Raw genomic sequence first — 25,036 nt, forward strand, 5'->3', positions numbered from 1 at the left:
TCTTCTTTTTTCTTTCTCCCCAAAGCCCCCTGGTACATAGTTGTATATCCTAGTTGTGAGTGCCTCTGGTTGTGCTATGTGGGATGCCATGTCAGCATGGCCTGATGAGTGGTGCCATGTCCGCGCCCAGGATGCAAACCAGTCAAACCCTGGGCCGCCAAAGTGGAGCGGGTAAACTTAACCACTTGGCCACAGGGCCAGCACCCCTTCTTTGTCTCTTGTTACAGTTTTTGTTTAAAACTCTATTTTGTCTGATATAAACTCTATATTTTGTCTGCTACCCTAGCTTGCTTTTCTTTGCCATTTGCAGGCAGTATCTTCTTCTATTCCTTTACTTTGAGTTTATGAGTGTCTTTAGGTCTGAAGTGTGTCTCTTGTATGCAGCATATATGTGGGTCTTGTTTTTTAATCCAATCGGCCACCCTATGCTTTTTGATTGGAACATTTAGTCCATTGACATTTAAAATAGTTATTGATGAATATATACTTACTGCCGTTTTGTTACTTTTTTTCTGTATGTTTTAGTAGTTCTTCTGTCTTTTCTTCTTCTCTTGCTCTCTTCCCTTGTGGTTTGATGGTTTTCTTTAGTATTATGTTTGGGTTCTTTTCTCTTAATTTTTTGTGTATTTATTATATGTTTCTGGTTTGCGATTACCATGAGGTTCACATATAATAATCTACATATATAGCAATCTATATTGAGTTTATGGTCTCTTTAGTTTGAACTCTTTCTAAAAGCTCTATTCTTTTTTCTCCCATCCTCCCACATTTTATGTTTTTGATATCATAGCTAACCTCTTATTTCGTGTATGTGTATCCATTACCCTCTTATCATGGAAATAGGTAATTTTAGTGCTTTTGTCTTTTTTTTTAAAGACTTTATTTATTTATTTTAAGACTTAATTTTTTTCTTTTTTCCCCCAAGTCCCCCTAGTACATAGTTGTATATTCTTAGTTGTGGGTCCTTCTAGTTGTGGCATGTGGGACGCCACCTAAGCATGACCTGACTAGCGGTGCCATGTCTGTGCCCAGGATTTGAACTGGTGAAACCCTGGGCTGCCGAAGCGGAGCACGCAAACTTAACCACTCGGCCATGGGGTTGGCCCCAGTACTTTTGTCTTTTGACGCTGACGTTCATATTCTTTTCATAGGTGGTTTGTCTGCTACCTTTCCTGTATTTTTTCCTTTACCAGTGATTTTATTGCCTTTTTTGTGTGTGATAGTTTTCTTTTTTAAAAAATTATTTATTTTTTTTGTGAGGAAGATTGGCCCTGAGCTACCATCTGTTGCCAGTCTTCCTTTTTTGCTTGATTAAGATTGTCCCTGAGCTAACATCTGTGCCACTCTTCCTCCATTTTGTATGTATGACGCAGCCACAGCTTGGCTTCATGAGCAGTGCATAGGTCTGTGCCTGGGATTCAAACCCGCACACCTTGGTCCACCACAGTGGAGCACATGAACTTAACCTCCACGCCACCAGGCCAGCCCCATGGTTGATAACTTTCTTATTCCTATTTGTGGTCTTTTCTTTCCCATTTAAATAAATTCCTTTAGCATTTCTTGTAAAACTGGTTTCTTGGTGATAAACCCCTTTAATTTTTGCTTGTCTAGGAAACTTTTTATCTCTCCTTCCATTCTGAATGATAACCTTGCCAAATAGAGTATTCTTGGCTATAGGTTTTATCCTTTCAGCACTTTAAACCTATCATGCCACTCCCTTCCAGCCTGTAAGGTTTCTGCTGAGAAATCAGCTGATAGCCTTATGGGGTTTCCTTTTTATGTCACTTGTTGCCTTTCTCTTGCAGCTTTTAGGATTCTTTCTTTATCTTTAATTTTTGACATTTTTATTATAAGGTGTCTTGGTGTGGGCCTCTTTGGGTATATCTTGTTTGGTGCTCTCTGTGCTTCCTGTGCCAGGATGTCTGTTTCCTTCCTTAGGTTAGGAAAATTTTCAGCTATTATTTCTTCAAATAGATTCTCTGTGCCTTTGTCTCTCTCTTCTCCTTCTCAGACACCTATAATATGAATGTTAGTGCACTTGATATTGTCCCAGAGTTCCCTTAGACACTTCTTGTTCTTTTTAAATTTTTTTTCTTTTATCTGTTCAGCTTGTGTGAGTTCCTCTAGTCTTTCATCCAGCTTGTTGATCCATTCTTCTGTAGATTCTACTCTACTATTGAGTCCCTCTAGTGAATTTTTCATTTCCAGTATTGTATTCTTCATTTCTGATTGGTTCTTTTTTATATTTTCCAATTTTTTGTTGAAGTTCTCACTAAGTTCATCCAAGATCAGTGAGCATCCTTATGACTTTTTGTTTGAACTCTTTGTCAGGTAGGTTGCTTATTTCTGTTTCATTTAGTTCTTTTTTTCCTGCTCCTCATGCATTCCTTGCCCCACAGAGGTGGACCCACTTGCCTGCCTGCAGAGGTTCCAGGCACCCAGCCTGTGCAGGCTCACAAGTTGCCCAAGGGCTTGCTGTTGGATGGAGCCAGTCTCTAGGGCAGGCTGCCTGCCCTGGCTGAACTGGATTAAATCAGTGCTTGAGTGGGCAGGGCAGACCCTGGGCTCACAGGCCAGGGGAAGAACTCTAGTGGTGTCTGCCAGCATCTGTGTCAGCATGCCTGTACTACATCACAATAATGGCTGCCACCAATGTCTCAGTCCTTGGAGAGGTCTCACCTCTCACTGAGATGCGCTCAGAGCATATCTTTTCACCAAAGGACTGTGCACCTTTCTTTCTCGTGATTTCAGGTTGCTTTCTGAAACAGGTGAATTTGTGTGTGGGCCCTTTAAAAGCTGCCTTTTTTCCGTTCCTGTCCGATAGTTTTTCTAGAGATGTTCCCTGTTGTAGTTAGTAGCTAGCAAAGCCAGATATTATGATACTAGTCTCAGTTGTGCTGAATCTGAAGGCTGCTTGTAGTAGTAACACTTCCCCGCTCAGGTCCCCGACTCCCCCAGGGAAGGCTGTGTACCTTAGGATTTCTCCTGGCCGGCTGTGAAGCTCTGCAGCTTGCAAAGGTGGCTTTTTTCTCTCCAGAAGGGGATTTCTGCCTCTTTCGCCTCACTCAGGACTGTCCCTTGTTGTGGGGGTTCTTTTTATCCAGTTTTCAGTTCTCTCTCAGGGGTAATTATTCCAAGAATAGTTGTAACTTGGTTGTGTTTGTGGGAGGAGGTGAGTCCATCTCCGGGTCCGCCTACACTGCCATCTTGACCCCAGGAGGGATTTTAAGGAGAGGTATGAAAGTATGCTTCAATACCTCTTAGAATTCAGAAATGGGACTGAGCAAATATGTAGGGGGTATACACAGGATATATTCTATAAATATTAGAAGGTAATATTAGCAAGGACATAGATATTCATTGTTTAATGTGATATAAAGTTATAGGGAAGAGCCTGAATCCCTGATTTCAGTCTTACATAAATACGTGCCACTGACCAGGATACCCCATGTGTTTAGGGGGAAGATGATGACTTCAGTTTTGGACACTGTTTAAAGTGCCTGTGAAACACACAAGAAGACCTGTCCCATAGAACTATGGATATAGGTGCTGAGAGTTTTGAGAAGAAGGCAGGGTTAGAGACACATTTCTGAATTTTCTGCATGTTGATGTTATTTAAATCCAGGGAGCTGAAGGGATTATTCAGGGAGGAGATGTAGTGGAGAAGAGTTAATGGGCAGAACCGTAGGCATTTAAGGGCAGGCAAAAGAAGAAATAATCTGCAGTGGAGACTGAGAAGATAAGAAGAAATCAAGAGAATATATTCTTGTCCAGGTAGGCAAGGCAAAGTCAATGGGGTGAGATGCTGAAGAAAGAGGTCAAATAACATAAGAGGTGAAAAAGCCTCTATTGGCTCTGGCCATAGAAGGTCATTGGTGACTTTGGTGAGACCAGTTCTGTTTTGGAAGCTAATGTTATGAATATGCAAGTGGATTATTTCTGCTGAGTTTTTTTGCGGTTCACTCAGTTCTGTTCTCAAAAAGTTAGATGCCATCAAGGACTAGCAGATAACATAAATGAATGAGGTGGACTAGAGTGAATGGCCCGTCTAAAGGGACTAGCCCTACAAAGCTCTAGATTGTTGATTCAGTTTTTCAAAAGAGACCAGATTTTTGGATTTTTCTTCTCAATTTATAAAGTTGGTAATTAATTCAAAGATTTTAAAAAACACTGTGCTGGGAAATACAGCCCATATATGGGCTGCATTTGACCTCTTAGTCTTTGTTTATGATTTAATTACAGATTTATGTGCTAGTAGTTATCTAATATGCCTTCTTTTATTTAGGGTGTTCAAAAAGAGGAAAGAGAGAAGTACCGGAGGTTATTGGAGCGACTTAAAGAAGGTGGTCATGGAAACACTGTTCCTCCTGTAACTTCAGCTCATCATAGGTAAAGATGAGCTAATAAGATAAATGCTTTGCCAGACATCTTTTTCCTCATTTTGGCGAGGGGAATGGTGGGAAGGACTTTCTTGCAAAAACAGGTTAATGTTGAGAGAACTAGCCCTGTGATTTATCTGAACATTGTATCTAGTAATAGATTATATATATAACAAAAATAGAATTTTCTGTTAGCTTTAGAATCCATTGTCCAATTGAACTCTTACTTGAAACTCTGATATAGAAAATTGGAATCACTGGTTGAATTTGGGTTCCCAGGGGAAGAGAGTTTTTTCAACCTCCCCAACACAGACGTTTCCTACAATCTGTGTGTCTGTCTCTGCCAGCCGCTTGTTCCCCCTCTTTTCCTCTGCTGCCCACCTCTTCCTCTCTCCCTTCCTCCCTCTCTCTCTCCACCTGCACCCTCTCTGCCCACCCACCAATGCACATAGTCTCTGAGGCATCTTAGTGCGTGCATTTTAGCACCATTGGAAACTGTCCACTTTAGAGACAAGATTGAAGTCATCCCAGGTCATAAGAAGTTTTCCTTATAAGACTGCTTGTTAATTAAATACTCTAATGATTTCAGCAATTAGATGAGAGTGGCAGAGCGAGCTGATGTCTGGCCTTATATTCGGATAAAAAATATGTGAGCTCAGGATTGAGGTACACTTGATAATTCTAAGAAGTGGTGTGAGAATACACAGAGGGCACCCAGAATTTATGTCACAGCAAGTTGATGGTAAAAAAGTCACAAGACCATCTAGCTTGTTGAATGTGGAAATAACCGAGGATTATTTGTCTGGGAATTTTAACTTTGGTTGTAAACTTTTTTTTTTAATTCTCTTGGTTTGTTGGTCAGAATGTTAATGTGTTCTCCATTTTGACTAGGTACTGATGGAAGCAGCAGTATAGTTTCGTCACGTCAGTAAAATCTGCAAACCACTTTGCTTTTTTTGGGGGTGAGGAAGATTAGCTCTGAGCTAACATCTGTTGCCAATCTTCAATCTTCCTCTTTTTTTTTTTTTCTTTTTGCTTGAGGAAGATTAGCTGTGAGTTAACATCATGCCAGTCTTCCTCCATTTTATGTGTGGTTCACCACCACAGCATGGCTGACGAGTGGTGTATGTCCGTGCCCGGGATCTGAACCTGTGAACCCAGGCCACCAAAGTGGAGCTCACCAAACTCAACCACTATGCCACGGGGCCGGCCCCACAAACCTGCTTTTAATGTGTTGTTTTAGGAACTATTTCAGTATGTCATTTAAAATTTCTCATTTTTTAACCTGAGTTTTGTCACGCTGAGGTTTTTCAGTCAAGGTGGTGCTGGGGATTAAAAACATCCAGGTTTACGAATAGAGAGACTGGCAGTTGGGTGACCTGGCTGAAAGAGTAGAATCTGGATTAGATTCCTTTTATCCCAATCCCAGGTGGTGATATGTTGCATCCTCTCTCCTGTAATTTGATGTTTCAGGCAATCAATAACACCTGCTTGGAGAAGCTTGCCAGGCAGAGATAGTGAATACTTATGGTGGGTTTTCCTTTTATATCTGATTTTCACTTTTTGTGTTTCTAAGTTCTCAAAGAAGTCACACGGACACATTAAAGACCAAAGGCTGGGGGGAAGAGCAAAGTCACGGAGTCAAAACAGCTCAGTTTGTTCCAAAACCATGTGAGTTCCTAGATTCAGCCCTATCTTAATATATTGAACTCAGATCATGTGCATGTGAAATTGAAAAATGACATACTAGTGAAAGATGGAGTACCAAACTGTAAAACATCAGACCCCTGGGCACTGTCTGGGATTTATCTAGTACCGGTAGTTTAGTGAAAAAGCTGTTTCAAGATGAAGCTGATTGATAAGTGACCTCTTGATCATTATTCCAACCTTCAATACAGTAGCACATATTTTGTGCACCCTAAATTAATTTCTTTATATCCCTCATACTAACTTCCTTGTATTTCTCTGCTTGTTGTTCACTAAGTGGCACTAAATGATAGCTTACCAAATGAGCAGATATCAGTCATTTTACACTAAAGATTATATTTAAAGAAGAAAGAAATTTATGCATTTTTAAGCAACTTATTTTGTGAGAAGGCTAGTGTCTTTGGAATTCATTTTAGCATTTCAATGTAAGTGAATGTCCTGATACTTTAGAAACTGTGTAAGTTAAAATTCTAGCTATGTGATTGATTAATAAAGGAAACAATTTTTTCTTTGCCGTCCTCACAGATAGAGTTGTTGAAACAAGGGGACCTCTGTGTTCTGTGAGAAGTGAAAAGAGGTACATGGTTCAGCTCATTCTGACATATTAATTTCTTACTTTATAAGCTATATTTATGAGTAACTATGTCTGAGGAATTGTGAACTCTCCTCAGTGCTGGTAGCTGACCAGCATGTTGGGTACACAAGGAGCTCTTGTGTCAGATGCTCACCCTAGCTTGGGAGGGTGCCCTTCTCTGTCCTGGGCATTGGGGGTGGGAGATGCAGGTGCCACGTAGATAAGTGTGGGTCTGGTGGGCATCTCTGGTGATCGGCATCTCTAGTATATGAATGGTGAAGGTACTTCTAAGTGCCTTAGGATTTTGGATGATAGTTCATTTATAGCAGAGTTTGGTAAACTTTGGGCCAAATCTGGTCCACCTGCCTGTTTTTGTAAGAAAGGTTTTGTTGGAACACAGTTTGTTCATTCATTTATATACTGTTTATGGCTGCTTTTAAACTACAATGGAAGTTGAGAAGATGTGACAAAACCCATAAGACCTGCAAAACCTAAAATATTTACTATCTGATCTTGTTCAGAAAAATTTTGCTGACCCTTGGTTTAGAGGACTGTATAAACTCAAGGCAACTTTTGTTTGCAAATTATTAAATCTTACTTCTAAAATTAGTCCGACATGTCCCTGGTTAAAATCATCTAGTCTGTAATCTCTCAATTTTTTTCCTTAGATGTTCAAAGGGGAAAATTTCTGATATAGAGAAGACAGTTGGAATCAGACTCGAAAATGAAGGTGTAAGTAGAAACCCTAGTTAAGTTTTATATCTTTTTACTCTTCCACCTGACTTACATTAAAATTTTGGCGCCCATGAAAAATAAGAAAGATGGTATATGTTACTTTGATTTCTAATTCTGTTGTTTTCTTTGAAAAAGCAGCAGGCATTGAAGATAGACAACTTTGGCTTTCTTCTGAGTTGCTGGATTTTTATCTCTGTGTGGTAGCCACCTTTGTAAGAGGGACCAACTTGCCTCCATCCCAACCCTTATGTGTGTTGCCTGGCTTTTCTTGGAGAATTTTTTTTTTTTGAGGAAGATTAGCCCTGAGCTGACATCTGCTGCCAATCCTCCTCTTTTTGCTGAGGAAGACTGGCCCTGAGCTAACATCCATGCTCATCTTCCTCCACTTTATATGTGGGACACCTACCACGGCATGGCTTTTGCCAAGCGGTGCCATGTCTGCACCTGGGATCCGAACTGGCGAACCCCGGGCTGCCGAAGCAGAACGTGTGCACTTAACCGCTACGCCACCGGGCTGGCCCCGGAGAATTTTTTAAAACTAGATGCCTCTAGGAAAGATATAAGTTCAGGACCTTCTTTTCAGAGTCAAGATTTTGGGTTTACTTGAAAATATTACGAATCTTATGCTTAATTGGATTTTATGTTTTCTGTGTAAGTATTGGAATAAGAAGTGTTCCAGTGATCTCCATAGCAATACCAACATTTTAAATAATAGTGGCAAACACTCCGTATTCCAAAGAAATGTATTCCTAAATTAAAGACAAACTTGCAGTTTCAGATTATTTCACATGTTAGATACATGGAAATACCAAAAAGAGAACTGCTTTGTGTTGGGTATCACTTTGATCAAGTTTCTCTTCTCCCATTAGATCTCTTCATAAGAATTAGTTTTGAGGCTAACTCACAGTCTTAAGTCATAAATCTTTGAACATTCCTTTCTCTAATGTTCCCCGTTTCCAGTGATTCAGAGCGAGCCTTTTGTGTTTAATTATCTATCACCTGTGGAACAAAAACTGAAAGAAGAGGGGAACCTAAGCCTGAGAGAGGGTGGGAGGTGGAGGAGGGAGGCGTGTTTGTTACCTGGCTGATGGCTACATCCTGCTTCTGTCCTTGGTGAACCTGAAGGCTTTGCTGTCTGGGACTGTGGGGAAGGGCCAGCAGCTGCTGGTTTTCTAGGACCGGTATACCTGGCAGTTAGCTAGAGTCAGGAGTACTGGCTAGGTGTGTTGAGAGTGTGGTTCTAGTCCAAAGGTCTATTTCTAAATAAATTTCCTAATTTTAAAATAGTTTGCCTAGCAGATGACTTAAGTTCAGTACTCAGGGTTACGTAGGGTCATGATAAGGAAAGGATCTTACTAGAGTTTCTGGGATGCTGGCAGAATTCTGTTTGTTTTGACCTGAATGGTGGTTACATAGTTGTTAATTTTACAAAAATCAATTAAATGGTACATTAATGTTTTGTGCATTTTTCTATAATACATAATTACTTTTTAAAAATGATGAGATAGAACAAATTTACTTAGTATAAGGATAGCAGTGGTTTATTTTGAGTGGTAGGATTATGGATTGTATTTTTTACTTTTTTAAAACTTTTCAAAATGTCTTTTAACTATATTATTTTTAATTGGGAAAAAAGAACTGAAAATACTTTTCTTGCTGTCTCCAGGGAAAAGGATGAATGTTCTGTTTCATGGTTTGTAGTTGAGGTGTCCTGAGCCCTAGGTTTTGAACCTTTTTCATCCCTCTTGCAGGGATAGGCAGGTATGCTAAATCTACCTCACTCATTTGGGGATTTGCTAATTCTCTTTTCTTTTAAGATAATGGCGCTGTTGTGTATTTCCTGTGTTATGTATGTTTATATGTGCAAGTATGAAACATGTCAATAGAACATAAAACTTTTTTGATCAGAGGAGAGGACACCAGCTGGAACCTGACCTGTCTGAAGAAGTGTCAGCCCGGCTCCGCCTAGGCAGTGGAAGCAATGGCTTACTCAGGAGGAAGATGTCAATACTTGAGACTAAAGAGAAAAATTGCTCAGGCAGAGACAGGGATAAGAGGACGGATGATCTTCTTGAACTTACAGAGGTATTGTTTCCTGTGTTGATCAGAATAAAAGGCATGTTTTAAATAACCTCAGTTATTCAAGACTTGAGTGCATGTTTTGTTGTGAGCAGTTTCTCCAGGTAGGGCTGAATATATGAAAGAAATCAGGCCAAGGGCTGTTCACTCACTGGCTATGTTAATCATTAGTGATCTCTGAAGGTGGCCTAAGGGATCAGATTAATGCTCAGCAAATGTGGGTAGACATAAGTGCCATGAATCTTGGAATATAATGAGTTTTTTGTAGATTCTTTTTCTAACTTTAAAATATTTTGGGTTACATAGTATGGGTTTTGCATCAGGAATGAGTTCATTGCAGTTTTTTTTAAAGTGATTATGGTTTACTAAAATGTCCCTTTTGTTGATTATTGCATCTGAAAATAGTAAAAACTTATAGAAAACAATAAAATGAAGATTGTTAAGAATTCTTATTTTAAATGTGAGCCCACATCTTGTCTCTTTCTCCATTGTTGTCTTAGTAGGTGGTAGTCAGCCCTACTCAGTGAATCTCTCTTGAGCACTTACTATATATTGGGCATGCAGATAGCGAGATCCATAAAACTGCAAAATTGTGTGCCGTTGGGGGAAAGCATTATTTAAAATATTTGGAGGAAAATAATTTCTATTGGGTTTATAGATTCTGTCTTGTAGCTTAAACATGCATTTATCTGCATAATTCTTTAGAATAACGAAGCCATCTATTCAGTAAGGACTCAGTTGCCAGACTGCTGCCTAGTCTTCCAGTTTCTGCCTGTTTGCTTATTCTCTTCACGTCAAAAATTGATAGTGTGATCTCTTAGGTGTTCTAATTTTATTACTTTGATGTTTTTAAAGAAAAGTTTAGGAGGTAAATAAGCAAAGTATGAAAATACTTTTATAGGATTGTGAAAGGAGCAAAGGCTAGGGAGTTAGATACTCCGGGGTTCAAATCTTGGCTCTGCCTTTTAATAATTATATGGTTTGGGGCATGTAACTTAAATTCCTGAGCTCTACCTCTTCTATAAAATGGTGATAATACTTTCCCCCCCATGCAGATGTGCTCTGAGCATCTGGGACTGTGTTTGGCACATAGCGCTAAATAAGTGGTAGTGGGATAATTGAGACTCTACTTTAAATGTAAATATTGCCAATTATTGTTTCCAGAGCTAATTATTGAACTCACATTTTTATAACCATTGATAAGACTGCTTTGTAGTCCTAAGTTTAAATCTTTTCATACCTCGATTTAGTAGGTCTTTGATAGTAGATTTTTCTCAAGGGTCGGGTATCACAGCGATGAAAAGCATTTTTCAGTCTCAGACTTTCAGTATCTGATGGTGGTTCTGTATTTAAGTAGCAACCTCTGGGTTTTTTAATTCAGGACATGGAAAAGGAAATCAGTAATGCCCTAGGCCATGGCCCTCAGGATGAGATTCTAAGTAGCGCTTTCAAACTCCGAATCACTCGAGGAGATATCCAGACCTTGAAGAACTATCACTGGCTCAATGACGAAGTAAGCCGTCTTCTGTGCCCCTTTGACTGTCGTTATGCTTAACCGTCTACCATCCGTAATCAGAGTGATTTCTACCCAGTTATACAGGCTTGGTAAAGCAGCTTTTAGTTTTGTCTAAATCGAAAACATCTTAAACCTTTAAAAGAACGTTAATTCTGATTGTTTGCTGCCCTTAATTAGGAATGTTACTCTCTTCTGCATCCTTTCTTCGTTTCATCCTCCACTTCGTTTACTAGTCTTCAGTGAGATTTTTTTTTTTTAAAGATTTTATTTTTTTCCTTTTTCTCCCCAAAGCCCCCTGGTACATAGTTGTATATTCTTCATTGTGGGTCCTTCTAGTTGTGGCATGTGGGACACCGCCTCAGCATGGTTTGATGAGCAGTGCCATGTCCACACCCAGGATTCGAACTGAGGAAACCCTGGGCCGCTTGCAGCGGAGCGCGCGAACTTAACCACTTAACAGCCACAGGGCCAGCCCCTTCAGTGAGATTTTTATAAACCCTGGGTGCAACTGATGAATGGAAGGAAGCAGCAAGTGATACTTTATTTTAGATGAATTCTTAGAGGGGCCATTTCATTTTTTCAGTAATGAAGGGCTATGTTGATTACCACATGTACACTATATGTCTTTTTCTTTATTTCATTTGAGTGATAACTGCAAGAATTTGCCCCATTGTCACCTTGTATCCTTACATATTTAGCTAAAGCTAGCTCTTGGTTCTTGCCAATTTTCCAGTTGGTCCTTTACCCAATTCCTCAGTTGCTGATTTTCTCCCTTGTCTGCCTTCCTCCTCCCTGGCTAGTGACACATAAACACATTCTTGTAAAACAAATGTTTTGTTTCATATTATAAATGTCATATCTTTATTATAGAAAATTTAGAAAATACAGGAGAAGTGAACAATATTATTGTTCAAAAGTGCCAACCCTCAAAAATAAATGAAATATTAATGTTTTGGTATATTTCCTTCCAGTTAATATTTTTAAATTGAAGTATAATTTATATATAGTAAAATTCACTTCCAGTTAGTATGTCTACATATATATTTTTTTAATCTGTTTATTTCTTTTGGTGTAATTCAGATACAGAGACTGATTTTTTTATTTTATTTATTTTTTTGGTGAGGAAGATTGGCCTTGAGCTAACATCTGTTGCCAATCTTCCTCTTTTTGTTTGAGGAAGAGTGGCCCTGAGCTAACATCTGTGCCAGTCTTCCTCTATTTTGTATGTGGGATGCCACCACAGGATGGCTTGGTGAGTGGTGTGTAGGTCCATGCCTAGGATCTGAACTTGTGAACCCCGGGCCACTGAAGTGGAGCGCACAAACTTAACCACTGCACCCCTGGGTGGGCCCCTGATTTTTTTGTTTTTTGTTTTTTTTGGTGAGGAGGACTGGCCCTGAGCTAAGATCTGTTATCAGTCTTCCTCTTTTTGTTTGAGGAAGAGTGGCCCTGAGCTAACATCTATGCCAGTCTTCTTCTATTTTGTATGTGGGATGCCCCCACAGCATGGCTTGATGAACAGTGTGTAGGTCTGCCCCCAGGATCCAAACCCAGGAACCTGGGCTGCTGAAGCAGAGTGTGCAAACTTAACCACTATGCCCCTGGGCTGGCCCCTTTCTGCATATTTTTTGTGTGATACAGTTACATACACCTTTTCATTATTGCAGACTTTCTATTTGAGTTCTTTCTCTTGGCTCTCTTTTTCATATGCCTCAAAAGTACAACTTCATTCTTTCTTAATCCCTCCCATTTTACAGTGATCATTTTTTATTTTCCATTTTCTGCCATAGACAGTCCTTTTTTCCCCTTCCTTAGTACCTTCCCTTCTCTAATTCAGGTAGGTAGAAATTTAATTTTGATAATGTACTTGCCATGTTCTGATGTTTACTCTCTTGGTATTACAGGTCATTAATTTTTACATGAATCTTCTGGTGGAAAGAAATAAAAAACAAGGGTATCCAGCACTTCATGCATTCAGTACTTTCTTCTATCCCAAATTAAAGTCTGGGGGTTACCAAGCAGTGAAAAGATGGACCAAAGGGGTCAATCTCTTTGAACAGGAACTTATTCTGGTGCCTATTCATCGGAAGGTACATTGGAGCCTGGTGGTAAGTTGAGAGGGTTAATTGTGGGAGTTTAGATAATGACCATTTTCTTAAACAATGAAGGCTACACTTTCTGTCCAGTGAAAGTCTCGTAGTATATGTTAAAGGCGTACTCTGCAGAGTCCCTTCTGAGTTCTTGAGTTACACAACTTAGGAAGCTAGAGGACAGTCCCTGTAACTGAGGAGCTTTCATTTTTAACAGGAAAGGGTTTTAGTACACATGGGTTATTTATTTTATTAGTTTTGTTTACAAGATGGTACAGGTTTATTGTATAAAAGTAAAAGTATAAAGAAAAAAAGCAAAGAAAAATCTCATCACTCTGAGAGGACCACTTATGTTTTGGGGACTAAGTTCCTAGGCTTTTCTCTAGGAATAGAAGTATATAATTTTATAGAAATGAAGCTCATAGCATCTGTGATGCTTTATAAAAAATGTATCTTAGAAATCCATTCATGTTGGTACATGTATTGAGTTTTTTTAAAGATGCTTTTCTTCTTAGAAATAAAATTCTCACTCCTGTTATGGTTGTTTCTGGATGTTTCATTTTTCTATTATAGGTGATAGACCTAAGAAAAAAGTGTCTTAAATATCTGGATTCTATGGGACAAAAGGGCCACAGGATCTGTGAGCTTCTCCTGTAAGTAAGGGCTGGAAAGCTTTGCTGTTACATTGCTATGGCCTTGTTAGGCGCTCCTTCATCTGTCTGAACCCCAGAGGGTGTGCTGGGCAGTGGTCTGATGCACAGTCAAGGCTCTCTTCCCATCCTTCAGGACTTGACTGGAATCCATCTTTTATGTATAAATAACCTAGTATCTGATCTTAACTGAGAAGTCTGGTTTAGTAGCATCATTGAAAACAAGTTTGTCATTTGTTAATAATGAAAATATATCTGACTAAAATCCTGGGATTTGAATTAGAATTCTTTTAGATTCTGAACATTATTCTGAATGTTCTGAAGAACTGTTCGCTGGGGAGTAGTATTCCTCTAAATTCTTAAGCTCACTCATGTGTCTGTGCTTTCTGTTATAGTTGGGTTCATCTCATAGAACCCAGAGGTAATTTTTAAATGAAATCATGGTTTATAGGCAACTATTTCAAACAGTAATTGCTGGAAACTTTCCCTTAAAGCATAGCCACTTACTGGCTATGTAAAGTGGTGGCATGAATTTCACAGTGAGGAAGCAAATCAGTGAGACAAGTCTATTTTGAACCTCTTCTGCTGGGCGGAAGCAAATGTAGGTTCCTGTTTTGAATTTTAGTAAGGATACTTGGATAATTTTATTAAGGATACTTTAGTAAGGAACTTGTTAAATGAATGATATGAAGGAAAGTTAATAATTCAATTCTCTCTTTTTCAATTATTGATTTACTGTAAAAGATCTTTTTATTTATGGATGTTTATCTCGAGTAAAAAGTATAGAGGGGAAATGTTTTTAAATCATAAGATACACCAAATTGTTATAAAGCAGTTATTTCCCTCTAGTCTTTTCTGTTTAAGAGGTGTATAAAATGTGCACACATACATCCATGTGCACATACACATACATATGTATTATCACATTCATATACATGTTCTCGTTGGAATCATACAGCAAAATTTTGTATGCTGCTTATAATAGGATACAAAAAACCCATACTTTTATTACATCCATACTTTTTTCCTTTTTTTAAGTATGAAAAGTTCAACTCCTGGCGGTATCTGAGGCCCACTTCCTTTCCTGATGCCCCTAGTCCAGCTTTTCTCACCTTTGTTTTCATTATCCTCCCAGCCCTGAAAAATTGAATTTCTCCATGCCAAGAGAAAATAAGACTAAGGAGTAAGACTTTTTACTTGTTGGGAATTTTGACGATTTTGCCTTCCAAGAGCCAGATTTCACCCGCTTGGGGGAGATATTGCTGCCCCATTGAGCACGCATGCCCTCGAGTAACCCTTGTTTACCTCATATGCAGGTTAGGGTAAGAACTGAGATGCCTGGGTTAAATTTGATGAACCTCTGGAGATTTGGATAAAATTAATCACTCTTGATATTTACGTATGTATCTCCTAAGAATAAGGAAGTTCTCTTACATAACCACAATGCTGTTATCACACTTAACGGAAATTAGCAATCAGTAATGTGGAATCGATGGTTCATACTCTGATTTCTTCAGTTATCTTTTAGAGCTTTTCCCTTAATCCAGGAAGCCACTCGGGGCTCATGCATGTACTTAATGTCTGTCTAGTCTCTTTAATTTAGAACAATCTTCCTGCCTTTTTCTTTGTTTTTCATAGCAATAGCTTTTTTTAGTCCAGGCCAGTTATCTTATTTTATATCTATTTTTAAGTGAGAAAAAGCAAGTTGCAAAATGACGTACTTTTTTTTAAAAGAATAAAATGTATGTTTTTAAATTGTGTATATAGGAGTGGAGTAGAGAACTAGAAGAATACACAGCAAATTATTAATAGTAATTACTTCTAGAGTGGTTATTATGGGTTCTTTTGCATTTTACATCTTATATGTTTTAATTTTTTAAAATAAGCATGTACAATTTTTGTAAGCAGAAAAAAAACCCAAAACTAAATGTAAAAAACAAAAGCAATCACATTTTTAAAAAGCTTATGGAGATGGATTTGAGAATGGCATATCTGTTAAACATCACAAAGTCCTTTGTAATGATAATGGTAAGTCCCCACCGGAATTCATCAATATATTCCTTCTTTGTTGTTTTTTCAGTCAGTATTTACAGGATGAAAGTAAGACCAAAAGAAATATTGATCTGAATCTTTTAGAGTGGACCCACTACAGCATGAAGCCACATGTAAGTGACGATCATCTATATTTCACATACTTTGTTGCATTTACTGACAGTGACATATTGTTTAGATTTGGCTTCCTTCCTCCCCTCACTCACTCACCCTTAGGCATGCATTCTCCGGAAGTGCACATCCAAAGAATGATCTACTTCTAAGTCTTTCGAAGTTCATTTAACCAAGATGTTTGCTTCTTAGCCTTTATCTTCTTGCTTAAATTGTCAATGTTAACTATATGTTAGCATGTCTCAAAAAATTGAAAGCAAAAACAGTAAATTCAAGTCAGCTACTTTTCTTGGTTGGCATTAACGAAAGTTTAAAGTTCTTGTTCAAAACTTTTCTAGGAATTTTGTGCTTTTAGATCTTAAGGGTCCTCTGCCATGGGTCCTCAGGAGGCAAGTATGCTCTTTGTGAATGTGTTTGGATCTTGCCAGATTTGAATTTCTTTCCGGGTGCAGATTTGAATTTCATTCAGGATTTAAAAATGCATAAATCTTTGAGTCCTCATGGTTTCTTTTTAAAGTAAGCTACATGAATTCAATTTTAGCCCTAACCTGTGTATAATGGCTCAACTATCTTTGTCCAAAAGCATTTTCATTTCTAAGTTGAGTAATTAGAATGGTAAGCTTTGAAATTGCCTGAGGAGAGCACAGGTATAGGAAGAGTCTGTTAGGATGAATCCTTTGTTCTGGTATGGGAAGTATAGTACAGAAAGCAAATTCTTGGGGGCCAGCCTTGCGGCCTAGTGGTTAAGTTCAGTGCATTCCACTTTGGTGACCTGGGCTCAGTTCCCAGGTGCAGACCTGCATCACTCATCGGCGGCCATGCTGTGACAGCGACCCACATACGAAATATTGGAGGATTGGCACAAATGTTAGCCCAGGGTGAGCCTTCCTCAGAAAAAAAAAAGAAAATGAATTCTCTTCATTTGTTTATTGGAGTCTACAGTTCTCTCCACTCTGTGGCGTGGGCTTGGGAGAAAATATATACTGGGCTCAAGAGAAAAGCACAAGGTACCCACCATATGTATGGGTGGTGTGCATGTTCAAACAGTTTTTTCTTTTTACAATAATTATCTGTATTTCTTTGAATAAAAACTGAGCTGTTGTCATCTAGGATATTTTCTAGCAGTGGAATCAGCCTCTCTTATACTCTTATTATCTTGTGCTGTTATAACTGACAGCCGTAGTGTGTAAGGGGCTGGCCAAGATTAGTGTACCTTGGGCCTAGGGACGTGTGAGCTTACCTCCTGTGGGTTTGGAATCCACAACCTTTGTTTTGTGATGCCCTCAGTGCTGCTTGCAGTAAGTTCTGTTTTTGCTTCAGGACAGAACTGAGGAACAAGGCAAGATTTCCTGATTGTTTAAGCCTATCAAGAAAGTTTTTTCTTTCTCCTGCTCACAGCTGTGTGGGTCCAAAGCAGTAGTCCTATTTTTCTGGCGAGGGAGGAGAAGTTAAACTCTGCACTACTGAAGTAGGCTAGTTGTATTAGAAACATATATATTTTTTTCATCATAGAGAATATTTTATGGAAAGATGATTTTTATGTATTCTGTTTATATAACAAAGCCTAATAGAAATTGTTCATGTGCCTATATTGTGGCTGCACAGACTCATTCAGAACAACAAAACCCTTTGCTTTTGGCTGGACCAACACCAGCCTCAACTTTTTTTTTTTCCAGTGAATTTTTATTTTTTATTTTATTTTTTTTTATTAAGATTATGATAGTTTACAACCTTGTGAAATTTCACTTGTACATTATTGTTAGTCATGTTATGGGTACACCACTTCGCCCTTTGTGCCCTCCCCCCAACCCCCCATTTCCCCTGGTAACCACCGATCAGTTCTCCTTGTCTATATGTTAACTTCCACCTATGAGTGGAGTCATACAGAGTTCGTCTTTCTCTGTCTGGCTTATTTCGCTTAACATAATACCCTCAAGGTCCATCCATGTTGTTGCGAATGGGACGATTTTGTCCTTTTTTATGGCTGAGTAGTATTCCATTGTATATATATACCATATCTTCTTTATCCAATCATCAGTTGCTGGGCACTTAGGTTGGTTCCACGTCTTGGCTATTGTAAATAATGCTGCGATGAACATAGGGGTGCATGGGACTCTTGGAATTGCTGATTTCAGGTTCTTAGGATAGATACCCAGTAGTGGGATGGCTGGGTCATAAGGTATTTCTATTTTTGACTTTTTGAGAAATCTCCATACTGTTTTCCATAGTGGCTGCACCCGTTTGCATTCCTACCAACAGTGTATGAGGGTTCCTTTTTCTCCACAACCTCTCCAACATTTGTCACTCTTGGTTTTGGATATTTTTGCCATTCTAACGGGTGTAAGGTGATATCTTAGTGTAGTTTTGATTTGCATTTCCCTGATGATTAGTGATGATGAGCATCTTTTCATGTGTCTATTGGCCATCCTTATATCTTCTTTGGAGAAATGTCTGTTCATGTCCCCTGCCCATTTTTTGATCGGGTTGTTTGATTTTTTGTTGTTGAGTAGAAACATATTTTTGATGGAGCCACATTTGGCTGTTTTCAAAATTTATAAATGCTTCTTAAATAATTCTGACTAGAATTCCTCTTTTGGTAATAAACCTTCTTTCAGTGTGGTTTCTTTCTATGAGAGCTGAGAGACAGAACTCTCACTTTGCTTCTCTCTTTCCTTCTGAAAAACATTTTCTATGAGGTCTTGTACTCCACGTCTTGGTTAGAGTGTTTATATTGCATAAAGACTAACTGTGTGTATGTCTGTGTGTTTGATGTACCACTTACCTTTATAATACTGTTTCTCAATAGTAATATCTAGAAAAAGTCAAAGGAGTTTGTATTTGATGAAATTTTACCCCTTCCTCCCTTCTTTTTTTGTAATTTTAGGAGATTCCTCAACAGTTGAATGGGAGTGATTGTGGGATGTTTACTTGTAAATATGCAGATTATATCTCTAGGGACAAACCTATCACATTTACTCAGGTGAGTGAAGACCCCTCCTCATCCACTTACTTCAACAAGGTGAAGTTAAAGCATGTTGCCAGTGCCTGGCACTCATTAAGCTCTTAATAATGGTAGCCGTGCCACTATTATTATTGCTGTAAACCTTGGCCGTAGCCCTATTCTTGCTAGCATTAGGGTTTGTCACTGCATCCGCCCTCAAGTTTATCCTCCTCTTTGGTGGCCAGTGGGACACTTTGCCTATCTCCGAACTCCAGTGTTCACTGGTTCCTGAGTACTACTGATATTTTAGCCAAAGAGGGAGGCATGTCAGAATATGTGAGAGCAAAGGGACATCAGGCCTTGTGAGAGCTTAAGCCATAGGTCTAAGATGTAACTCTGAATACTGCCTTTCCCTTCTGTTCTGGTTATTTTTGGTTCTCCATAGCTCTGCAATTGAGTGGAAATTCAAATTCAAATTCAAAGTTGGGAACTCCTGAGAATTTTATGTTTGTTATAGTGGATTCTCAACCTTTTTACAACCAAGGAGAACCCCCTTTAAAAAATATTTTTCTTGAACAGACCTCATTTTGATAGATCTACCAAACTACACTTAATGGATAGTGGGACTGATAACCGCGTTCCAAGCTTTTGAGCAACGTGAAGTAACTAGGGCTCCCATGCTGGATTCATGCAGTCCCAGTCTAAAATGAAAAGGCCCTTCTTGGTTAGTTTCAGCAGTCTTACTAAGAATAAATGTGGAATTTTTTACTACATGTTTTGAGCTATTTAAAATAATGTATGAATCCAAGGGTAAGGATTTTTTAGGCCCTTCCAGGTAGGAAATCACTCGTTTATAGTAAAGTGGTATATTCAGCTATTTATAAGGAGATGCCAGGAGTACCTCAAGGTTGTAAACTTCTGATTTCATCAGAAAGACGACTGGCTGAGTTACAGGGGATTTTGGATTTGTCTTTTGTATGTTGCTGCTTTGAAATTTGGCCCATGTAGTGATTATCAGTTAAAGCAGAATAATATATTAAGCAAAGCATCTCATTCTTTGATGGTTCTAAATAAGAAAGAGTTATTTGTTTGCCAAACCTAGTGACATAATTGAAAGAGAGAAGTTGCTATTTGAACAGAATGGAATCTACAACCTTTGGTAGAGCAGAAGGAAATTTGTGGATTTGGTTTTTTTCTTTATTTAAATAGAGTTCATGTTTTTCTCATAAAAAACAGAATGTTCATTTTAGAATGTTTTGAAAATATATATAAGTAGAAAAGTTGCCTATTGTGCCACCACTAGATATTTCCATTTTGGACACGTTTTTGTTAAGAAATTGTTGTTGGACTCTATTGTATAAATCTGCATCCTTCTTTGATTTTCCTTAACATGTAAAAATGCTTATGATACGTATAATAATAAACATTATAAACCTCCTTTTTGGTGGCTTTATAAGGCTGTACCATGATGTAAAAAAGTCAAGCGTACGTAAAGGACGTGGACATCCTGCTTTATTTACCTTTTTACACCTAAAGGGTGTTGACGCTGTGCACATTACTGTGTAACGTATGTGTTGTTTGTGGATTCCTTCACAGCACCAGATGCCTCTCTTCCGGAAGAAGATGGTGTGGGAAATCCTTCATCAGCAGTTACTGTGAGAATGCCCTGCCCGGTCCCTCTAGCTGCTGGTGGTTCTTTCACAGACGGACGTTTCCATATACCTCATGCATTGTGGGTTAAGAAGTCCCTGCATCACTCTGTTCTCGCACAGGTACTGAGCTGTCAGAGTGCACCAGGCCTCTCGCAGCACCCTAGTCCTGACTTGGCGTGTGGAGGGCTGCTTGCAACCCTGCTCGGAAGGCTGTGCCTGCTCAGAGCCCTGGACTCTTCAACCCCCACAAGAACAAACGCTAATACATACTTTTTTTTTTAAGATTTTTTTTTCCCTATGAATGTGGGAAATGCAAGATTTATTCTATGATTTCTTTTGTGTGTGTGTTTGTTCACAAGTATTCATTCACTCACTCATTTGCAAACATAATGGGCAGTGGTTTTCTGCTGTTCTTTTACAGTTAACTCTAAATTACTCGTTTGAACTATTTATTTCTGAAAGGAATGTTAATCAAGCTGCCACTCCCTGCTGAAGATCAGGAGGGGAATCAGTGGGGGGAGGAAGGAAGTGTTAATTAACTTCTCTAACGCTGGAGCAGTAACTGCCAACTTGAAGCTGGAGGTCTTTCTTTTGAGGCTTGAAAATGCCGGGAGAAGCGCTGTGGTGTAGGGCTCTGCCTGCCTTTCAGAGGAAGCCTGACACTACAGCATTGGCACTGTGTTGTGGAAAAGTGGAACTGTGGCCAAGAACTCTGGCCATCCAAGCGTCTTCAGAAGAGTGTCGTGGTCATCCTAAAGAGACTTCCTTTTCTGGAAATGAGGTGACTTGGCTACTCTTGAAACTGGATTTGAAGTAACTGTAAACCCTCAATCTGCATTTTCATCCCAGATCTGGTTGAGTATAAACCTCAGAATTGTAAGGGCTGGCCTGAGCTGTTTATGTCAGAAGATACTATTCAATTTAAAGCTATTTTTCCTCAGAGTTTTTTTTCTATATATAAAGCTGAAATTAAGTTTTGTATTCATTAGGATTTACATCCTCCCATTCCACCCCCGCTGAAATTTGTGGAAGAAAATTTAGGACTTGGCTCTGAGGTTGCCAGTTATACAATAATCTATTTTGCATATGAAAGTTTGTATTTAACTTTTTTGTTCATTAAAAACCTTACAGTGGTTACACATTTTTAATTTCAGAAAGTTTAGAGTTGGTCAGAACATATTTTGCAAGATCTAGTGCCTAGTGTTGCTTTTCCGATGTAATAAAAGGTTGTCTGGCAGAACCTGAAAAGTATATGCTGAAATGATTTCTAACCCTCTCCCAATTTAACCTCCCAAACTTGTTCTGGCGCACAACAGCAAGAGGTTAAACCAGAAAAATTGGGCCTGTGTTAGCTATGAATCAACATGTCTGCCATGTTGCGGGCCCAGGCTGCTGGTCGCCTGGGCATCCTGTTGCAGCTGCTCTTCCTGAGACGTCTAAAGGTCTTGGTGTAGGACCTGGGGCTTGTAACGTGGATTGGAGTGGCTGTGCTTACTTGAAGGCCAAACCAGAGGACGTGTGCTTAGGTGATGCCTAAAGAGTGAGTGGGTTGTGCTGAGTGCCCCTCAAGCTTAGGCTGCACAGAGAACCCTTCCTGCAGCCTCTTTTCCTTTCCCAAGGCTGCTGGAACTGCGCCAGTGAGTACTGGCATCAGGCAGCTGGTACAGCCAAAAAAGGCCAGAGGTTTACTGGGTCAACATTACACCAAAAACCTGGTTCCCACTCGGCACTAGTAGGTTTCAACTGAGAATTTAGTGCCTTGGTTAAGATTTGTTCCAGGTCGGGGAAATCCTGTTAGGAATGGCAGTTTGTATTCTGCCCCAATGAGCGATGCCGGAGGTTAATGTGTTTGTATTACAAGAATTTGAGGGTATTCTTAGAGCAGCTTTCACCGAGCTTTCCATTAATGTGTACTCTTAGGATAGCTCTTAATAATTCCCCAGGACATGATGGAATTGATAGGAGCAGAGAGTTAAGCTAGAGAATGGCATGTTAGTTAACCCTGAGTTCCTGAATTTAATATGAGATACCACAGGCCATGTTTTTAGGCACTGACATGTCTCTCTTGGTGCAGAGAAACTTGCTGGTAATAGAATTTTTATATTTAAACAGTTTATGGGAAAAGCAGTCAGGTGATAAAAACAGCTATTGATTTTATCAGTAGCAAATTATCAGCATTAAAGCCCGCTGAGATCGATAGATACGTATTTTTTTTATTGCAATAGTTTGGGGGTCTGGAAAAAGGTTGAGTGACCATTGTTCTTTTTTAGTAGGCAGTCTCTCCTAAAGATTGATAAAGAAAAGAACAAAAACAATTGTAGGTAAGCAAGCGTCTTTCTCATGTTTGACCTTGTACTAGAGCCAGGATATGGGTGGGAGGGAAACAGACTTGGGGCATATGGAAGATGCTCTGGAGAGCCCCGCATGCTACCTCAGTTTCCTAAGGCTGTTAGAACTTCTGATCTTCTCCTCCTCTGAAATCCTAAGCACAACTTGGGGAACGCTGGGTCGAATGTTGGATGTTTGCCTGCGCCGTGAGGAGTTGCTTGGTGCTGGGACCAAGGTGTGGGTGTGGGAGATGTGTCCTCACAGGCATATTAAACCTCAGAGACAAATAAACAAGGTAGATAAATTTAAGTTTGTAATAACCTTAGTACTATAGTTAAGCTACATTGTTTAAATTGGCTTTTTGAACTAATTGGGAACCTAATCTTTTTATGATAGTTTGCGAAAAACTCTAAGCACCCCATATTCAAACAAACTTTTGGTATTTGTTTGTGAGTTGGGGGTCTAGCTGGCTGTATTGCTTTGATAATTGTTTTCTTTTAATTTACCTAATATATACGGGGGTGGGGTTTGGGTGTTCGAAATAGGTGTTGATTTTATCTATTTACCAATAAATTCATCTCTTTAATTCAGTGGCTTTCAAATTTTTTTGATTCCAACTCATAAATGTATTTTATATTTGTGACCAGTACACATATACATATATATTATGTGATCATATATGGATGCAAAAGTTTTATAAAAATATTACTTATCCTTACTTCTCTCTGATAGTTTTATTTCAGATTTTAACAAATGTGCATTGTGACCACCAGGTTGATTTCTCAACCCACTAATGGATAGAAATCCACAATTTGAAAAACACTGCTCTAAATGCACTGACAGCAAGGTGCAAGTTATGTTTAAAACTATAAAGCTTGAGACCACAAAAATATGATAAATGTGGGGCTGTTTTGAGGTGAATCTGTCTAAATCTAGGACAACAGGCCAGAAGCTTTCAGACCCTCTGTGGAAATATGTGGTGTAAACCATGCTTGTTCTTCAGGTTTTTATATTGGCGTTTCCTAAAACATGTAAGTAGAAGTCCTGTTACTTCTATGTAGGATGTAAAACCAAGGGTTCTATGGCTCAATGAGTGTCGCACCACGTCTTTTCCCCCTGGGGATGCATAGCAAATCTTCTAACAAATTAATGTCTTAACCTAGCATCTCTGGAGACTTGGGCGTCGAGCTCTTCTCTGTGCGACGCCGGTGGAACTGTTTTACAGAATACACTTTGGAAGGTGCCAGGAGCAGCAACAGAGAGCTTTTGGAAGCATGTGCTTCAAACACACTGGGGAAGCAGCCCTCCCTCCCCGCCCTGCATACACACTGCCTCCTTAAGGGCATACGGTGATCATAAAATCTGTGCTCCCAGTTATATTTTTCTTTAATTGTATCAGTAATAGGTGTTCATAGTAGAAAAATAAAATACTGATAAAAGGTAAAGATTAAGAATTCTGCAAACGCACTACCCAGAGTTAATAACTCTTAACATTTTGGTATATATCCTGGCCTTTGGTATATACTCCTTCATGTATGTATGAATAATTATGTGTGCTGTGCATGCTTGCACATGTATTTTTTTGTTATTAAAAAAAAAGAACATACAAAGATATTTCCTAAATTTCAGAAAAGAAGCTGGAAATACAAAGTAAATTACTAAAAACTAATTGGCCATAATATGCCACTTAATTTTGCTTATTGATTTTAGCTTTTCTACTTTTTTAAATGGAGAACTAAGCCCAGGACTCTGTTTCACCTACATCTTCAATCCTCTGAGTATGTTATGAGTTGACTTGTGTGTCCAAAAAAGGATATGTTGAAGTCCTTAACCACCCACCCCCGCCCCCCGTATCTCAGAATGTGATCTTATTTGCAAATAGGGTGATTGCAGATATAATTAGTTACGATGAAGTCATGATGTGGTGGGGTGGGACCAAAGACCAACATGACTGATATCTTTATAAGACGAGACCCATACAGACACAGGGGAGAAGGCCATGTGACAACAGAGGCAGATATGGAAGTGGTGCAGCTGCAAGCCTAGGAATGCCAAGGATGGCCCGCAAAACACCAGAAGCTGGAAGAGGCAAGGAAGGATCCTCCCCTCCAGGCTTCAGAGGGAGCACAGCCCTGCCAACACCTTGAGTTTGGGCTGCTAGCCTCCAGAACTGTCAGACAATAAATATCGGCTGTTTTAAGCCAAAAAAAAAAAAAATATAT

General features: G+C 39.1%; 1 protein-coding gene across 3 annotated transcripts in view; it reads left to right on the plus strand.

Annotated features, from left to right (window-relative positions):
- The window catches only part of SENP2 (SUMO specific peptidase 2), a 41,031-nt gene extending 17,627 nt beyond the window's left edge, over positions 1-23,404 (plus strand). The window contains exons 7-17 of one of the 3 annotated variants that reach the window (XM_070582469.1): positions 4,286-4,389; positions 5,956-6,050; positions 6,612-6,663; positions 7,329-7,392; positions 9,304-9,480; positions 10,856-10,987; positions 12,895-13,098; positions 13,654-13,733; positions 15,811-15,895; positions 18,778-18,873; positions 20,431-23,404. In XM_070582469.1, coding sequence (XP_070438570.1) covers positions 4,286-4,389; positions 5,956-6,050; positions 6,612-6,663; positions 7,329-7,392; positions 9,304-9,480; positions 10,856-10,987; positions 12,895-13,098; positions 13,654-13,733; positions 15,811-15,895; positions 18,778-18,873; positions 20,431-20,493 — 1,152 coding nt within the window. In that variant the 3' untranslated portion in view covers positions 20,494-23,404. The remainder of the gene's footprint in view (positions 1-4,285; positions 4,390-5,955; positions 6,051-6,611; positions 6,664-7,328; positions 7,393-9,303; positions 9,481-10,855; positions 10,988-12,894; positions 13,099-13,653; positions 13,734-15,810; positions 15,896-18,777; positions 18,874-20,430) is intronic. The other 2 variants (XM_070582471.1, XM_070582470.1) reach the window with 2 other exon arrangements.
- The last annotated feature ends 1,632 nt before the right edge of the window (positions 23,405-25,036 follow it).

Source organism: Equus przewalskii, chromosome 18 (genome assembly GCF_037783145.1).
Source record: "Equus przewalskii isolate Varuska chromosome 18, EquPr2, whole genome shotgun sequence".
Taxonomy (NCBI): domain Eukaryota; kingdom Metazoa; phylum Chordata; class Mammalia; order Perissodactyla; family Equidae; genus Equus; species Equus przewalskii.